The sequence below is a fragment of the Vidua macroura genome, chromosome 24 (assembly GCF_024509145.1).
Source record: "Vidua macroura isolate BioBank_ID:100142 chromosome 24, ASM2450914v1, whole genome shotgun sequence".
Lineage (NCBI taxonomy): Eukaryota > Metazoa > Chordata > Aves > Passeriformes > Viduidae > Vidua > Vidua macroura.
Genome location: NC_071594.1, coordinates 5,587,285 through 5,604,867, shown reverse-complemented (window position 1 = coordinate 5,604,867; position 17,583 = coordinate 5,587,285). Strand labels below are relative to the sequence as shown.

Below are 17,583 nucleotides of genomic sequence, written 5' to 3'. Positions count from 1 at the left end.
CAGCACCGAGGGGAGTGGGAACCTGGCACGTGGCTGAGGGGCTGCAGATGTGACTTGTGATAACTTTTGCCAGGCACAGGCTCAGCAGGACACTTTAAAAATAGAAAAATAGATTTTTTTTTTTCCCCTTGCACTGGGCAGGAGAATCCCCAAAACTTGCCTGGCCCAGGGGTCCCAACACCCAGAGGGGTTCTGCAGAACCCTGAGGTGATGCTGATCCAGCCTCCAGGACAAAGAAGAAGCTGCCACGCTCCAGGATGTTGTAAATAAATATATTTTTAATGATTCTTCTTCCATTCCAGTTCATTCTTTTATACATTTATTTATAAAACAGTAGTAAAATTTTTTTTTAATCAGAGCACAGTGCATTAAAAAAAAAAAAAAAGAAAAAAAAAAAAGAAAAAAACAAACGTAACTCCCAAAAAGATTAAAAAAAAATAGTAATTATAATCCACAACTGTTTACTCACAGCCAGGGGAGACATCTCGTGCTGAGCAGTGGCCAGGCCTTGCCCACGGGCACCCTAAAGCCACAATAATCCAAATTTCATGCCCTGGAGCGCCCACCCAGCCCCTCTGGAGGGCACAGATCCGTGGCTCTCCCACGCCCACGGGTCCCCAGCGCGGCCAGGGGTGACCCTGGTGGGGACAATTCTCTTTCCAGGCACTGATGGCAGCACACAAAGGGTGCCAAGGCCTCCTGTGAACACCCCCAGAGCTCCAGCCCAGAGCCCCTTTAAGCTCTCAGGTCTCCTGGATCCTTCTCTTGCCCAGGTGAGCACCTGGAGCCCCTCTCTGCTCACCCAGCGTCCCCTCAGGTCCCTTCCTGCTCCCTGCCCTGCTCCAACTCCTCCTCCCTCTTCCTCCCCACCTTCTGCACTTCCCCGCACCCTCACGTCCCACAGGACCCTCTGTGGGGCTGTCCCCCACCTCCAACCCCAAATCCTGCCCCCACGGGGCACCTCTGTCCCCCCAGCACACCCAGCTCCAGGATGGGGGGGCTCAGAGTGACCCCCCAGCCCGGGGAGGGGTGGGGACAATCACCAAGGGGTCACCTCTCCTCTCCAGCCTCCCTTTAATAAACCCACGGAGGATTTTCCATCCCGCCCTTCCCAGCTCCCTCCCAGCCTGCAGCTGGGTTGGGAAGTCAGGACCTGAGGCAGAGCCCAGAGCAGCTCCCCAGCACAGAGCTGCGGGACAAACTGGTGGCACTGGGAAGAGGAACCACCCCCGAATTCCCAGCTGGGAGCAGCTGGCACGAACCATTCCCTGGAGCTGCACGCCCACGCGGGGCAGGACTTTGAAGAAGTATCCCCAAAAAACACGAGTGTAAAACCCTTTTATCCTCCCAGGAAAGAGCTGGGGGTGTCACGGGGCAGAGACACTGCAGGGACATCTCGAGGACACTCAGAGGTCACCTGGCAGCCTTGCCCGGAGGTTTTGGGGTGCTGGGTGCTGCCCCACAAGGTGGGGGTGACAACAGGGGGTTGGTGGAGCATCAACCCCCCCCCATTCCAGGTGTCCTGGATACCTTCAACACCCACCTGCAGACAACACCCCCGGCGGCGCCGTGTTAATGAACTCGTGCTAATTAACACCTTGTCGCCCTCCTGTGACCCCGGAGGCAGCGGGTGCTCCCAGGAAGGAGGAACTGGATGGACTGGGAAGCATCCAGGGGCTGGGGAAGACTCGGTGGGGATGAAGGCTCCCGGAGGAGACACCAAACAGGACACAAAGCTCGCAGCGTCGTCCCGGGGGGCTCGGGGCTCCGCGGTACCACCCCGGCAAAGGGGTGAGGCCAGGAGGCTTCTGCTGAAAGGCAAAGCAGCCGAGACGTCGCGCCCAGGCTGTGGAATCTGCAGTCAGGCCAGCGCCGCGGCCAAGCCAGGAAGGTGCTGGCAAAAAGAAGCTGCGAAAGACACGGTGGCACCCGACCCGAGCCCCCGTTGCATAGAGAAAGGTACTCCTGGGGAGGTTCAAGTGCATGGCGGGACGGGCTCCTCCTGCCAGGAGTGTCCTGGGACGTGCCCACCCAAAGCTGGCGCTGCAGCCCCTGGCCTGGCAGCTCCCCGTCACAGCATGTCCGCGTCCTCCATGCTGAAGCTGCTGCGGCGACTGCTGGCCTTGGAGGCCTCCGGGGACATGGCCGAGAACAAGGGGTCAGCGGCCAGGGGCAGCATCGTGTCCTGCATCAGCATCAAGTCCAGCTCCTTCTTGGACAGGGATGGGAAGGAAGCGCTGTCCGGGAAGCCCTGGGAGCCGTCCTCGAAGCTCAGGCTGTGGGTAAAGTCCAGCTGGTGATAGGGAGACTGGGGCGGCGCGGGCAGCGCCGGCTGCGGCTGCGATTCAGGGTCCGGGGGTGGCAGCAGTGGCTCCAGGGTCCCCTCGTCCCCGCTGGCTTCTTGCTTGACCACCTGCTGAGCCAGCTCGGCCACGTTGACGCCCGAGGGCGAGGAGGTGGGCAGCCCGTGGACGCGTGCCTGCATCTCCAGCTCCTGCCAAGGGGACACAGAGGGGCTTTGGCGGGGGTGTCACACTCGGGGACACGGCACGGGGACATGCACGGAGGTGGCACGGACTGAGAAGGAGCCCCTGGAAGATCCGTGGTGATCCATGCGAAGCTCGGCACGCTGCAGTGAGCTCGGACATCAGGTTTGTCTCTAGACTTCACTCCTGCTGGCTTCCCAGCCAAAAAACAGCAGGACACGCCCTGGCCACGCCCTCGGCGGGGCAGGAGTGAGGGGCTGGTGGGGCTGGGGTGGGGCAGAGGCAGGGGAGAGCCCAGGGAAGCTCACCTGGATGCGGAGCAGCAGCTGCTTGTTCGCCATCTCCAGGCGCCGCGAGTGATTCTCCAGGTCCCGGGACCTCTGCAGGTCCTTCTGCATCCTCTTGATGTAGTCCACGGACGCCTTCAGGATTGTCCCTTTGTTCCAGCGCACGTCCCTGTCACCCAGGATGGAAAAAGGGACGGAGCTGGGTGCCGGCAGCGTGGCCCCTCACCCCTCCTCCACCCAAGAAGCCCCCAGTGATCCCAGTCCTGCAGGGGGCACGGGTACGTACAGGTCGTTGGCTTTGGGGATCAGCATTCCCAGCTCCTTGATGCGGTCGTTGATGTTGAACCTTCGCCGCCTCTCGACTGCGGGCGAGAGGAGAGGGGTGGAAGTGAGGAGGCAGCAGGAGCAGGGAAGGCTCCGTGTCCCTCCCACGCGTCCTTCACGTCCCCTCATGTCCCACACCCCCTCTGGGGAGCCCGGGATGAGGAAGCGCAGGAGCCAACCCTGCTCCATCCCTGGCCCAGCAGGTCTGATCTCCCCTGGGAGGACAGCGGGGTGCCTCCTGTACCCCACTGTGCACAGCCAGGAAGGAGGGGCTCAGGGGGTCTTTCCTGAGGGTCAGCTGGGATGGGAAGGGGGGACGCAGCTCAGGGGAAGCGGGAATGAGGATGGAGAGTGATGGGGAAAGGCTGTGGGGTCAGGAGGGGCAAAGGCAGAGCTGAACTCACTCAGGTTGTGATTGTCTTTCTTCTGGCGCTCTTTGGCCAGGGCTCGGCTCTCGGCATCTGCAAGAGACCCACGGTGTCACCCGGAGGGGACAAGGCTGCACCCGGGCTGGCACTGGAGCCCCCGTACCCCCATGGGGACAGGGCAGCCCCATTTCTGTCACTCGCTCTGGGGCCAGGATGTACCTGTGAGTTCTCTCTTCTGGGTGAGGTCGGCGGGGCAGGAGCTGCTGGTGACACCAACGAGTGATGCCGTCACCTGCGGGTCCCCACTGTAGACATTCATGTGACTGCTGGACATGGGCAGCTGGAAAGCAGAGGGACAGCTGGGTTGGCTCCATGCAGGGCTGGGCGCCGGGATCACGCCCAGCTGGGCAGGTGGAATTGTCTTCCCAGCTCCTTAAAGCAGCTCTCACCAGAGCAGAAAAGAAAACAGGACTTCAAAGGGCACAGCTGATCCCCTCCCATGGCCAACATCTAAAATAGGGCAGGTGAATCACACCTGAGAAGGGCTGGGCGGGATGAACCCCACTGGAGGCACGAGCTGCCACATGAGCCAGCACAGTGCTGCTCTGGGGAAGCTCCTGGCAGAGAAACCTCTCCTGGCTCTCCCATCTCCCCACCCTTGCTCCCTCCCCATGGCCCTCTCCCACCTCTCCAGCTTTTTCGAAGGGTTCCCAACTGCCTTCAAGGGGGAAAAAAGCTGGAGAGCTGATTCTTGTGGGTGTTGCTGTCTCCAGGGGCAAGGCTGGCTTGGGCTGCCACCAAGGCACTGCGGCGGGGATGTGGCACAAGGTCCCCTCTGTGCCACCTCTGTAGCTGCGAGGACAGGGCTGTGGCACGCCCAGGTCCAGCCCCTTCCTGTCACCCCCCCAGCTCACCGTGTTGGGCATGTGGACTTCGGGGTTCATGTAGCCCAAAACATCATCCAGGCGTATGATGTCATCGATGACCTCATCGAACTGAAAGGGAAAAGGACAAGTGCCCGTGGGCTCCTCTGCCCGTGCCAGCACCCCGCGTGTCCCCAGCAGCCCGGTGACACCTCCTCACCTCCCGCTCGGGGTTGGAGCCGATGTTGAGCATGGCCATGGGGCTGTTGGGAGCGCTGTTGCCCGCCGAGGAGGACAGGACGTGGCCGGGCCGGACGCCGGGGGACGCGGCCGGCGGTGGCTTGGGAGAGTGGCTGGCGGGGCTGACGTGGGCGGCGAACTTGTTCCCGTAGGTTTCGGAGAGATAAGCCTGGACCTTCTTGTCCCGAGACTTCTGCAGGTGGTAGGTGGTGGGGTTCTCCAGGTAGGACTGCACCTGTGGGGACAAAACCCATCAGGGACCCCGTGGGCCGTGCCAGACCCGCGTGGGGGGGACACCACGGTACCTTGAGGACCTCTCCGGGCACGGGCGGCGGGGACTGGAAGTGGACGGGGGTGTTGATGGCGGGGCTGGAGGCCACGGGCATGCGCTGCTGCTGCATGTAGCTCATCATCATCTGCTGCTGCACCCGCTCCCGCTCCGCTTCCTGCTGCGCCTGCTGCTTCATCAGCTCCATCCGCAGCCCGATGCGGGACGCCATGGTGGCACGCGGGGCTGGCGGCCACGAGCCCGCCCGGCACGGAGGTCACCCTGGCAGGAGGACACGGCACGTCACCGACAGCCTTGCACAGCGGGGGAAACTGAGGCACGGCGAGGGAAACTGAGGCACGGAGAGACATCCCAGAGCGCCCACGCTGGCTCGTGACTAATCCAGGAGGATCATCCCAGGGCGGGCTGGGTGGCTCTGCCCTCCTGTCACACAGCACGAGGACCTGGTCCCACCACCCTGCCTGGCTGTGAGATCCCCTCCTCCCAGCTGTGTCCTTACAGAAAACAGGGCTGACAAAGTCAAAAGCACCCCCAGGAAGCTCTAGAGAAGGGAAAACTATCCAGGATGAGGCTGAGGATGAGGATGGGGAAGGGTGGCCAGAGCTGGGATTGACAAGGAGAGGAGGGAAATGAGGGTGTGGCAGGACGGGAAGCCCGATGGAGCACCGTGCACTCACCCCGGAGCCACTTCCCAAACACCGCAGAACCCAGAGCGAGCCCGGGAGCGAAAGGGAAAGAGAAAGCGAGGGAGGAGCAGGAAGAAAAGGCCCGGCGGGTGCCAGGAGCCGGGGGCAGGCCGAACCAAAGCCCGGCTCCGGCGCGGGGCGAACAAGGCGGGCTCTGTGCGGGACCCGCACGCGAGCGCGGGGACGGGGGGGAACCGCAGCGGCCCCCGCCCGGCACAGACCGGCCCTTGTTCCCCGGGACAAAGGGGACGGCGGCCCGCGGAGGGTGGGGGATGCCGGGGCTCGGGGAGCCGCCCCAGCCACCGCCGCCAGGGCTTTCCACGGGGCCGCTTTCCCACGCGGGGCTGGGATGCGGGAGGTGCTGCAGGGGTCGGGAGCGCAGCATCGCATCCCGAGCATCCCGAGGCAAAGGAGAAGCGGCGAGGGGAACAGGCAGGGAGGGGAAACCAGAGAAATCTGGAGGGTTTTGCTGTTTAAATGCGAGTTCAGAGACGGAGGGGCCTCGGCGGTGGCAGCCACCCTCAGCCGGAGCCGGTGCCACGCGTTACCCGGAGGGGAAATGAAATCAAGGCAGCGCAGCGCGGTGACACAGCTCCAGAGCAGCTATCGAGCGGCCAGGGGAGGGAATTAATTAGCCGTGGTGGCCTGGCCGGAGGGGGATGGGAGCCCAGAGCCGGGGACAGCCATCCACTGGAGCTTCGTTCAGGGGGATGCACCAACAGCCCTGGAGGAGGGCACGGGGGTGGGAAACAGAACCCTGGAAAAGACCAGTGAGAGCCCCAGAGGATGCAACAAGGCTGAATGAAGGGGGAAACCCACGGCTGATGCCCACGGGGGATTTACAACCCCAAACCAAGGCTGAATGAAGGGGGAAACCCACGGCTGATGCCCACGGGGGATGTACAACCCCAAACATGAAGGGAAGGGCGAGAGAGAAGGGCTGGCACTCGTGGGTGTCACGGGAAGGGTGCCAAGGCACAGCCACCCACAACACAGCACCCACTGAGCCCTGCTGGCCCCGGTGCCACCACCCAGCCTGGCTGCAGGACTCCCCCAGAAAACGGGGGGTGGGAGAGCCAAAAGCTCCCTGAGAAGAGCTGCAGAAGATGAGGATGAGGATGGGGAAGGGTGGCCAGGGCTTGGCTTGGTGAGGAGAGGGGGGAAATTAGGTCAGGTTTAAAATAACCCCTTTGGTTCTGCTTGGCTTCCCCCCCGCCCCCCAAAATGCTGAGCAGCTTCTGCTTTCGCTCTGAGTCAGCCCCGGCAGGAGGGCGGCAGCGGGACAGGATGGGGACGTGGGGCCCACGTCCCACGCTGGGGACACATCCCACCCTCCCCTGATCCATGGGGACAGCCAGAAGAGCACATGGAATGGCAGCTCCATCCTGTTATTCCTGGGAGTGGTTCTCCCACTGAACCAGAGCAATCCCGGCACCAGTGGGAGCCCCAGACTGGTTCTTACTGGGAGAGCCCAAGCCAGCCTCATCCCTGGAGGCTGCAACACCCACGAGAATCAATTCTCCAGCTTTTTCCCTGCTTTGGGGACAGTTGGGAACCCTTTGAAAAAGCTGGAGAGGCAGGAGAGAGGCAAGGGTGGGGAGACAGAAAAATCAGGAGAGTTTTCCCAGGCTCATCCTGGTGCACAGGGAGGCACCAGAGCGGTGGGAGGCCTGGAGTGGGAGATGGAGCAGTTGGGAAGGGGACGGAGGGGTTGAAAGGGAAGGAAAATCTGGATGATCCCAGCCCCTCTGCACAGCTGACTCCGCTCTTCCAGCCCGGGGCAGCGCGGCACACGGGGCTGTGCGGGCTGCAGCCGCGCTCCAGCAGCACCCCCAGCCCCAGGGCGGGGCCGCAGCCAGGGAATTGCATCTCCCTTCCAAATGTCCCTGCGGCCGCTCAGCGGCACGGTTATTTCTGGCCCTTCCTCGCTCTCCCTCCGGGGGTGTTGTACCAGCAGGAACCCAACGCCCCAGTGGTGGCTCCGGCTGGAGGATCCCCAGAGCTGCTCCAGCCCTCCCTCAGCCCCCCCCCAGGACTTCCCAGAGCGCCGAGCTGTCCCTCAGCCCTGCGGTGACAGCCGGTGGTGACACGGGGGTGGCTGCTCAGCAACCGCTGGCACGTGCCGGAGGGACATCGGGCGCTGCCCCGCAACGCCGGGGGGCCAGGCTGGTGACAGAGCTGGGCAGGGGGGCACCCAGTGTCCCAACACCTGGAGGAGCCACACCAGTGTCCCCCAGGCTCAGGTGTGGCTGAGAAACCCAAGCTGCCCGCAGGCATTTTCCAGATTTAGCCCCGGGGATCGCGTTACCCTGCCAGGGGAGGTGGCACCGGGCGCCCGCCAGGCACGGCCAGCGCAGCCCCTGCGAGTGCCACACACCTCCTGCCACCCCTCTGAGAACCCCCAGAGTCACTGCACGAGGCCCCAGCCCCTGCTGTGCTTCATTTCCCGGTCGATCGAGGCCGTTTAGGAGCGGAAAAATCCATCAGCAGCTCCAGGCAGGAGCGGGGACAGCAGGGGGGACAGGGCAGGGACCGTGCACCCGGCCAAACCCCAGCTGGGCTGGGAACTGAGGGGCAGCGAGAAGGAAAAGGAGAAGAAAGAAGTGAAAACGGCTTTGCTGCTCGCCACGGGCCAGCCCAGCCTCCCCTTCCTTCCTTCCTTCCTTCCTTCCTGGTTTTTCGTTTTCAAAGCCGGGGGGTGGGGAGGGACACGGGGGGGTGCGGGGAGGGACACGAGGGACCCCAGCACAGGCAGCCCCGAGCCCAGGGTTTGCTCTGATGTCACCGAGCTGTCACCTCATCACACACCCATAAAACCACCCCCTGTGTGTCCCAGCCTGGGCACGGGCTCTGCTGTCACCCTGCTGTGTGGGGACAGGGGACAGCGAGGCTGGGGCTACCCGGGTGCAGAACAGAGGGGCTGGGGGACCCTGCAGGTGGCCAGGGCCACCAAGTCACAGAGGGGACTGGGGACCCTGCAGGTGCCAGGGCCACCAAGTCACAGAGGGGCTTGGGGACCCTGCAGGTGGCCAGGGCCACCAGATCACAGAGGGGCTTGGGGACCCTGCAGGTGCCAGGGCCACCAAGTCACAGAGGGGCTTGGGGACCCTGCAGGTGCCAGGGCCACCAAGTCACGGAGGGGCTTGGGGACCCTGCAGGTGGCCAGGGCCACCAGATCACAGAGGGGCTTGGGGACCCTGCAGGTGCCAGGGCCACCAAGTCACAGAGGGGCTTGGGGACCCTGCAGGTGGCCAGGGCCACCAAGTCACAGAGGGGCTTGGGGACCCTGCAGGTAGCCAGGGCCACCAAGTCACAGAGGGGCTTGGGGACCCTGCAGGTGGCCAGGGCCACCAAGTCACAGAGGGGACTGGGGACCCTGCAGGTGGCCAGGGCCACCAAGTCACAGAGGGGCTTGGGGACCCTGCAGGTGTCAGGGCCACCAGGTCACAGAGGGGACTGGGGACCCTGCAGGTGGCCAGGGCCACCAAGTCACAGAGGGGCTGGGGGACCCTGCAGGTGGCCAGGGCCACCAGGTCACAGCCCCCCCTCGCTCTGGGCCAGCCCCGTGTTCCTCATTTTCAGCAGCCACGTGGGGTGCAGAGGGGGGGGGGGAAGTTGCAAAAAAAAAACCTCCTCCAAACCCGCTTGTTTTTTGTCCCTGCAGCACAGGAGCGAGCAACAGGGCTGAGAAAAAGCGTGGAAAAATTGATGCAGCCGCTGCCAGCGGGGACAGGAGACAGGAGACAGGGCTGGGTGTGCTCCTGTGGGGGCTGCAGGGACACCTCTGTAAATGCACAGGGGCAAAAGCTGTCCCCTGTCACTCCAGGGGATGTGGCACGCAGGGGTCCCTCACCCTCCGTGTGCCCAGAGCAAGCACCTGGATTACAGGTGGAAAAGAGGCTGGGAAAGGCAAAGTTTAGGGAGCTGACAAGAAAAATGGAGAGAGAAAAGGGCCTGGAGTGCCAGGACAAGGGGGAATGGCTTCAAACTGCCAGAAGGCAGGGATGGATTGGGATATTGGGATGGAATTGTTCCTTGGGAGGGTGGTGGGGAGCAGGGATGGAATTCCCAGAGAAGCTGGGGCTGCCCCTGGATCCCTGGGAGTGTCCAAGGCCAGGCTGGACAGGGTTTGGAACACCCTCAGTGTCCCTGCCCATGGAATGAGCTGGGCTTTAAGGTCCCCCACCACTGTGTGATCACACAGCTCAGCAGCACCTGGGGTCCCTCCAGCACTCCCAGCTGGTCCCCAGGGTGGCCGTGCCACAAGGACACCTGTGTGACAGTGCTGGGGACACCCCAGGGTGCTTTGCACCACGTCCCCGTGCTCCCTCCAGGGAGAGGCAGAGCCAGGCCAGGAGTGCAGCTGGACCCACCTGGCCCTGCCCAGCTGGGAGCAGCCCCAGCTGCCCCCTGGGGCACTCGCCCACCCTTGGCAAGGCCACCACGGGGTGATTTATGGCCTGACAGGGCACCCTCGGTGCCAGGGCTCAGCTCACCTCCCTGGGAATGCCCGGGGTGGGCAGCTCCAGGAAGGAGCTGCAGGACAGGGGGCTTCCTGCAGGATTCCTCCCCACAAACAGGGAAACCTGGCAGTAGGGCCATCCTTGGAAACCCTGATCCAACACCGACACTGGCCACAGGCTCCAGAGACCCCATCCTGCCTCTGGGATGGGGATGGGTTGAAAACAGGAGGATAAGCCCATTTCCAACCCCAGAGAGCAGCAATGCTGGGTGGGGAGATCATCACCCACCCGGGAGCTGTGTGGGGAGCTCCTGGGACCCCTGGAACCATCCCAGCCCCATCCAGAGGCTCCTTCCACCTGGGAGCTGTGTGGGGCAGGGTTCCTGTGACCCCTGGAACCATCCCAGCCCCACTCACAGGCTTCTTCCACCCATGAGCTGTGTGATCCCTGGGATCCCTGTGTGAAAAGCTCCTGGGACCCCTGGAACCATCCCAGCCCCATCCAGAGGCTCTTTCCACCCAGGAGCTGTGCGGGGATCCCTGGGATCCCTGTGTGGGGCAGAGCTCCTGGGACCCCTGGGAACCATCCCAGCCCCATCCAGGGGCTCCTGCCACCTGGGAGCTGTGTGGGGCAGAGCTCCTGGGACCCCTGGAACCATCCCAGCCCCACTCAGAGGTTCCTTCCACCCAGGAGCTGTGTGGGGCAGGGTTCCTGGGATCCCTGGAACCATCCCAGCCCCATCCAGAGGCTCCTTCCACCCAGGAGCTGTGTGGGGATCCCTGGGATCCCTGTGTGGGGCAGAGCTCCTGGGACCCCTGGGAACCATCCCAGCCCCATCCAGGGGCTCCTGCCACCTGGGAGCTGTGTGGGGCAGAGCTCCTGGGACCCCTGGAACCATCCCAGCCCCACTCAGAGGTTCCTTCCACCCAGGAGCTGTGTGGGGCAGGGTTCCTGGGATCCCTGGAACCATCCCAGCCCCATCCAGAGGCTCCTTCCACCCGGGAGCTGTGTGGGGCAGAGCTCCTGGGACCCCTGGGAACCATCCCACCCCCATCCAGAGGCTCTTTCCACCCAGGAGCTGTGCGGGGATCCCTGGGATCCCTGTGTGGGGCAGAGCTCCTGGGACCCCTGGGACCATCCCAGCCCCACTCAGAGGCTCCTTCCACCCAGGAGCTGTGTGGGGCAGGGTTCCTGGGATCCCTGGAACCATCCCAGCCCCATCCAGAGGCTCCTTCCACCCAGGAGCTGTGTGGGGATCCCTGGAACCATCCCAGCCCCATCCAGAGGCTCCTTCCACCTGGGAGCTGTGTGGGGCAGGGTTCCTGTGACCCCTGGGAACCATCCCAGCCCCATCCAGGGGCTCCTTCCCCACACTCGCAGCTCACAGCCCGGAGAGGCAGAAGGAGCAGGCAGAGGAGGGGCTTGGCAGAGCCACGGCGGGGTCAGTTGACAGCAGCAGCGAGGCACTGAGTCACCAGGACTGTTTTTAGCCCCGGCATGTCAGCACCGCGGAGCGGGACGTTGTTAACAGGCGCTGGGGTCAGAGGCCAAATGTTTTCCCTGCCCGGCATTAAACACCGAGCCTGGAAAAGGCTGAGGGATCCCACACGGGAAAAACATTAACAGGGCTGGCCCCAAACAGCCAGGTAAGGCTGGCCCACCCAGGAGGGGTCAGGGAAGGGGTGGAGGGAGAAGCATCAGGCTCTGACGGCACGCAGGGCCGCGTGTCCTTTGTGCCAGTGAATTAACAGGGTCCATCAGAAACCCCCTTGGTGGTGCCAAGGTATGGGAAGGAGAGCACAGCTGGGCTTGGCAGCCGTTTAAGGGGTTAATAATACACACACGGCCTTGTTCTGGCGTCTCTCCATCCCAAAAATCTGCTCTTTTACCCCAAAAAACCCACAGAGCCCGGGGATGGCTGCCGAGCATCACCCAGCTGGGCACGGCAGGGGGAGGGTGGCAACTCCGGGCCAGGTTTGGGTGCAGGGAGAGGCAGGGGGACCCCCAGACCCCCCCCCACGGAGGGGCCAGACCCTCCAAACAAAGCTGGGCAGGAGCTGCAGAGCCCTGGTGGGAACATCACTGCCCGACTGACCCGGCTGGGAATCCACAGCCGCTGCCCCCTCCACGGCAGCAATTAAAAATAAAAGTGTGAACAGGCAGGAGGATGGGCTGAGGCACCAGCCCGGGCGTGGTGATTAATCCGGACAGAGGAGGGGACCGCGGTGACCTTGGAAGGGACGGGCAGGCTCCAGGTCCTGCTGCACATCCCGGGAAAGGAGAGCAGGGAGCGCAGCCCCGGCCCGGCTCGGGGTCACTCCGGGCGATTTGGGTGTTGGCCTTTTGAAACAACCGCATAAATGAGCAATCAGGGGAACTGGCAGGAGAGCACACCCCGGCCCGCAGCTGGGATCCAGCCGGGCACACACTGCTCCAGGGGGCTGGGACAGCACCACCACCCGCCCCAAAACCATAGAAACCATCCCAGAAAGGGGGGAGAAACCCCAGAAAGTGGAGAGAAATCATCCCAGAAAGTGGGGAGAAATCATCCCAGAAAGTGGAGAGAAATCATCCCAGAAAGTGGAGAGAAACCACCCAGAAAGTTGGGAGAAATCATCCCAGAAAGTGGGGAGAAATCATCCCAGAAAGGGGGCAGAAATCATCCCAAAAAGGGGCAGAAATCATCCCAAAAAGTGGGCAGAAATCATCCCATAAATTGGGGAGAAACCACCCAGAAATTGGCGATGCTCGCCAGAACCGGCCCAGGAGCTCCAGGCGCCCCAAGCTCACGGTGCCACCTGCCACCAGCACAAGGTGACAGTGGCCACCCCCTGTCCTCCTCCCAGTGCCAGAGGCACTCCCAGCACCGCCTCCCTCCCTCCCTCCCTCCCTGCGGGCTCCATGCTGCTGCAAGGAGGTAATATTTATAAATACGCCGTGTCCAGCCCCCAGCACCCGGAGGCTCGGTGGAGGCAGAGCTCGTGTAACCAGGGCCGGCAGCCCCAGGAATAAACAAATTGGGGACAGCCCCTGCCTTGTCCTCCCAAACCAGCCCGGGGCTCGCCGTGTCCCCCCCTGGCATCGCCTCCCGTGCCCGGCCAGCGCCGCTCACCCGCTCCGCAGGGGTTTGTGCTGTGCCCTCCTTCCTGCCAGGCTCAGCCCGGCGCTTTCCTGCTCCCTCAAGGTCAAACTGCTCCCTCGGGAGCCCCCGCTGCCAGCCCAGCCCCTGGCCTGGCACGGTGCCGCCTCTCCCGGGCACGTTGCTCCGGTTGGACCCGTGCAGGAGCCCAGAGGTTTTTTTTTTGTTTTTTTTTTTTTTTTTTCCCCCCACCAGGCTGGAATTTCTCCTTTGCCTGCCCTGTTTCCCCAAAATGCTCAGCCAAACCCGCTGGCACCCGGCTCCCTCCCTCACCTGGCAGGGAAATGCTGGCCAGCGTGTGCCAGGTGGATGCAGACCCCTTCCTCATCTCCACCAAAATATTCCCACCCCCAAAATCCTGAGGGCCTGGGCAGGAGCCGGTGCTGCTGCCCTCGCTTGTCCCTGGGGCTCCAAGAACCCCCCCGGCCGTCCCCACGCCGGGAGTTTCAGGTTTATCCGGAATTTGCACCCATTTAACCAAAGGAGGGGAGCCGGGCAGAGCTCAGGGTGTGGGGAGTTTGTTTGGAGCCAAAAGCGCCCCGAGGAAATGTGACAAAACCCCGGGGGCAATTCCTAGAAGAGGCTTTAAAGATAAGGTGGCACAACCTGTAGGGACTTCGGGGAGACCTTGAACCCTTCCCAGGTGAGCCCGGCCGGGTGATCCCACCCGGCACCCGCTGCAGATCATCCCACGGTGCCCATCCCAACACTCCTGCAGCACCCCCCAACCCAAAACCCCCCCAGAACTGCCCCTGGGCCTCCAGAGACGGAGCATCCCCCATTCCTGGTTTTCTCAGCCTCCCGGGAAGGCGAGGAGCAGCACCCAGAGCTCATCCCGGAGCACGGGACTCCCCATTCCCGGGGATTCCTGGGAATTCCTTGTCAGGGGACCCCTGATGTGCAGGCAAATCCGCAGGGAAAACCTGCTCCAAGCACAAGCCAAGTGCCAGGAGGAGGGAGAGGAATTTGGAAAGGGTGAGGGAAGAGCCACCAGGGCTCTTCCTGGGCGTGCCAGTGAGAGGAAAAGGAGATGGGCACAAAATCCCTGCGTGGTCAGGGAGAGATCCCCCCCCTTCCACCCTCCCAAGTGTCACAGTGCCGGTGACAACGGCCACGGAGTCACCAGTGTGACCCCGGCTGCCTCCACACCAGCGTCACACGGCTTGGAAAAGCTCACGGAGGTGCTGCCACCACGGGAAGGCCACCCCAGGGCGGGGACAGCACACCTGGCACCCCTGAGCACCCTCTGCTCCTTTATGGGGGTGTCAAACACCCAGCGCTGGCTCCCTGGGATCCTCCTGGGATCAAACAGGGGTCTGGGAAGTTGTCACAGAGCTGCCACCACCGCCACGGCCGCCACAGGGACGTGTGGTGGCACTGCCAGGCCGCAGCCCCACGCCCAGGACACTGCTGCTGGCCCCCGTCCGCTTCCTCTTTGTCCGGGATATGGGATAACCCCACACAGGGCACTCACAAAACAGCTCCCTTGAGGCGACTCCAGCTTCAGGTGCCCCCTAAAACCACCCCAAAATCTCCTGATGGGAGTTTTTGTCCCCACAGAGGGGACAGGGGTGTGGCAGCTCCATCCCTGCCATCTACACCCCAAGGAAGAAGGGAGAAACATCAATCCAGGGATGAGATCCCATCACATCAGACCCCCAGCTCCCCATTCCGAGGATGTTTTTCCCCTCAGCACTGTGGATTTTTTTTTGGGGGGACGCCCCCAGCGTGGCCTCCCCAGCCCCATTTCCCTGTTTGTTTTTTTTTTTTCAGGCCACCCCACCCTCAGCCCTGGGAATGTCCCCCCTGCTCTGGTGACCCACCACATGCCATTGCCCACAGCACTTCCAGGAAAACAGGGAGCCCTGGGCAGGGCAGGGGGACCAGGAACACACCCGTGCCGCAAGCTCGGCGCCCACGGAGCGTGGAAAAAGCAACAAAATCCCTGGCTGGAATCACGGCTCCATCCCAAACACCCGGATGCTGGATGGCCCCGCTGCAGCCAGCTCCACCCCGGCGCAGTTTGCAGTTTCCTACTGATAAGGGCGGGCAGGCAGGGCCGGCATCCCTCGGAAAACGCAGAACGTGAAACACGAAACACGCGGGGCCGGCATCCCTAAAACGCAAAACATAAACCACAAAACACGCGGGGCCGGCATCCCTCGGAAAAAACACGAAACACGCGGGGCCGGCATCCCTAAAACACAAAACACGCAGAGCCAGCATCCCTAAAATGCAAAACATGAAACACAAAACACGCGGGGCCGGCATCCCTAAAACACAAAACACGCGGGGCCGGCATCCCTCGGGAAGCGAAGCCAGCATCCCTCGGAAAACCCCGGGCTCTGACCCCCCCCCACCACCTCAATCTGGGTGTTCCCCCAAACCCAACCACCCCAAATCCCACATGCCCAGCGCTCCCCAGCGGGGTTGGCCACGCCGGATCCCTCCTGCGGGCAGGTGAGCGAGCGCAGGCTGGGAGAAACCGGCCCCATTCCCAGCTCCGGCCGGAGCAGCCGTGCATGAAGCCAAGCAAACATGGCAGGGAAGTACAGAGGAAGGGGGGGGCGGAAAGAAAAAAATAACCCCCCCAAACCCTCCCTTCGCTGCCTGCCGGACTCTGTTATATAAAAAACACCAACTCCCCCCGTGCCCCAAGGGCCGGCAACACGCCGGGATTCCTGGAAACGGGCCCTGCTTTCCCCGGACTCGCACCGGCTTATTTATTTATCTTACACGAGCACAATAACCACCAGATTTTCTTCGCGTTTCTAATTTTTTTTTTCCGGGTTTTTTTTTTTTTTTTTTTGTTTGGGTTTTTTTTTGGGTTTTTTTGTTTTTTTTTTTAAGGAAATTTCCCCCATCATCTGACTGCCCGAAGCTCTGGGGGCTGCGTAATCCTTTCCTGCCTCGCAATTAATTCATGAATGTCATTAATCGGCGGCTGAAGGTTCGGGGCAGCCCCCTCTATTCCCCCCCCCAAATTCCCCGGGAGGGGGGGACACGCTGTGTGTCCTCTTGGTGACCCCCCCCAAAAAGCCGTGTGACACGAGGTATCCCAATCTTCCCATCTTTTCAGACCCCAAAAGGGGTCCCCACTTTGCGTCCCCCAAGCCGGGGCGTGCCAGGCACCCCCCGGGTGACCCGGAGCATCCGTGCCTCAGTTTCCCCACGCGTGGAGCACCGTGTTCGGGGGGGTTTCCGATGGTAAAGGCGACTCGAGCAGGTCCCCTCGAGCTGCCGGGGGGTCTCACAGCCCCTGGGACCACCGGCTTTTGGGAGAGGGCACCGGGACGAGCTGCTGGAGACCCCCAAAACCCCCGCGCCCCGCAGCAGCCGGGCTGGAGCCTCCCTGGGGCCGCTGCCGGGGGCGAGGGAGGCACGGAGCGGGGGGGGGCGGCGGGGGTTGGGGGGGGGGACGATTTTTTACAGCAAAATAAGGGAAAAAAAAAAAAGCAACTACGAGTTCAAAGCGCCCCGGGATGGCGCAGGACAGCGGGGAGCACCCCAACACCCCCCCGGCACCCCCACAAGGTGGGCTCCGAGCCGAGGGGGCCCCGCTGAGCGGCTGCCGAGCCCCCCCTTCCCCGGGGACCCCCGGGACCCCCCGGGACCCCCGGCCCCGCACTCACCCGTGGGGAACGGCGAGGAAACGAAGTGGTTCGGCTCCGCTCGGCCTCGCTCGGCTGCTCTCGGCCCGGCTCGGTTCGGCCCCTCGGCTCGGTTCGGGTCTGTTCGGGTCTGTTCGGGCTCACTCGGCTACTCTCGGCCCGGCTCGGTTCGGCTCCTCGGCTCTGCTCAGCTCAGTTCGGCCCCGCTCGGGTCGGTTCGGCTGCGCTCGATTCGACTCCTCGGCTCGGTTCGGCCTCACTCGGCTCCGCTCGTCCCGGCTGGGCTCGGCTCGGCTCGGCTGCGCTCGGCACGGTCCGGTCGGGCTCCTCGGCTGGGCTGGGCTCAGTCCGGCCCGGCTGGGCTCGGCTCGGCCCGGCTCGGCCCCGTGCCGAGGGAGGGCAGCAGCAGCGCCCGCCCGGCCCGGCGCGGCCCGTTCCGCTGCCCTCGCTCCGCTCCGCCGGCCCCGGGCACGCCGGGAGCTGCAGTCCGCGCCTGCCGGGACTTGTAGTCCCCGCCCGGCCACGGCAGGAGTTCGGGCTTGGCGCTTTCCTTCCTGAAAAGGGGGGGGCGTCCTCCCCAAAAATGTTTTTTTTTTCCTCCCCTAAAGTGAGTGTTTCCACCCCAAAAATGTGGATGGGGTGGGAGGTGAAGGCAGCGCTGTGTTCGGGTTGTGCAGTCCCGTGAGCCGGGATGGTGCATCCCTTTTCGTCAGGAACACAGGGGACCGTGGAGCTCCTTGCACCGGGATCCTGCATCCCTTTGGACTGGGACCACATGGGGACAGTGGAGCTCCTTGCACCACGATCCTGCATCCCTTTGGAACAAG

At 63.2% G+C, this 17,583-nt stretch overlaps 1 protein-coding gene across 1 annotated transcript; it reads right to left on the bottom strand.

Annotated features, from left to right (window-relative positions):
* Positions 1-258: 258 nt before the first annotated feature.
* Positions 259-17,339, bottom strand: TFEB (transcription factor EB). Its single transcript, XM_053998293.1, has 9 exons — positions 16,778-17,339; positions 4,874-5,118; positions 4,549-4,803; positions 4,380-4,460; positions 3,685-3,805; positions 3,502-3,558; positions 3,060-3,135; positions 2,795-2,942; positions 259-2,494 (listed from the first exon to the last, which is right to left on the bottom strand). Exons 2-9 carry the CDS (start codon positions 5,066-5,068, stop codon positions 2,072-2,074), a joined length of 1,356 nt encoding a protein of 451 aa, XP_053854268.1. The 5' UTR covers positions 5,069-5,118; positions 16,778-17,339; the 3' UTR covers positions 259-2,071.
* Between the last annotated feature and the right edge of the window lie 244 nt (positions 17,340-17,583).

Excerpts from the sequence above, each read along its gene's own strand:
- TFEB (XM_053998293.1), bottom strand. The coding sequence starts at position 5,068 with ATGGCGTCCCGCATCGGGCTGCGGATGGAGCTGATGAAGCAGCAGGCG. Across the intron at positions 4,461-4,548 it reads GCTCCAACCCCGAGCGGGAG|TTCGATGAGGTCATCGATGA; the intron begins GTGAGGAGGTGT and ends TTTCCCTTTCAG. Across the intron at positions 3,559-3,684 it reads CCAGAAGAGAGAACTCACAG|ATGCCGAGAGCCGAGCCCTG; the intron begins GTACATCCTGGC and ends GGTCTCTTGCAG.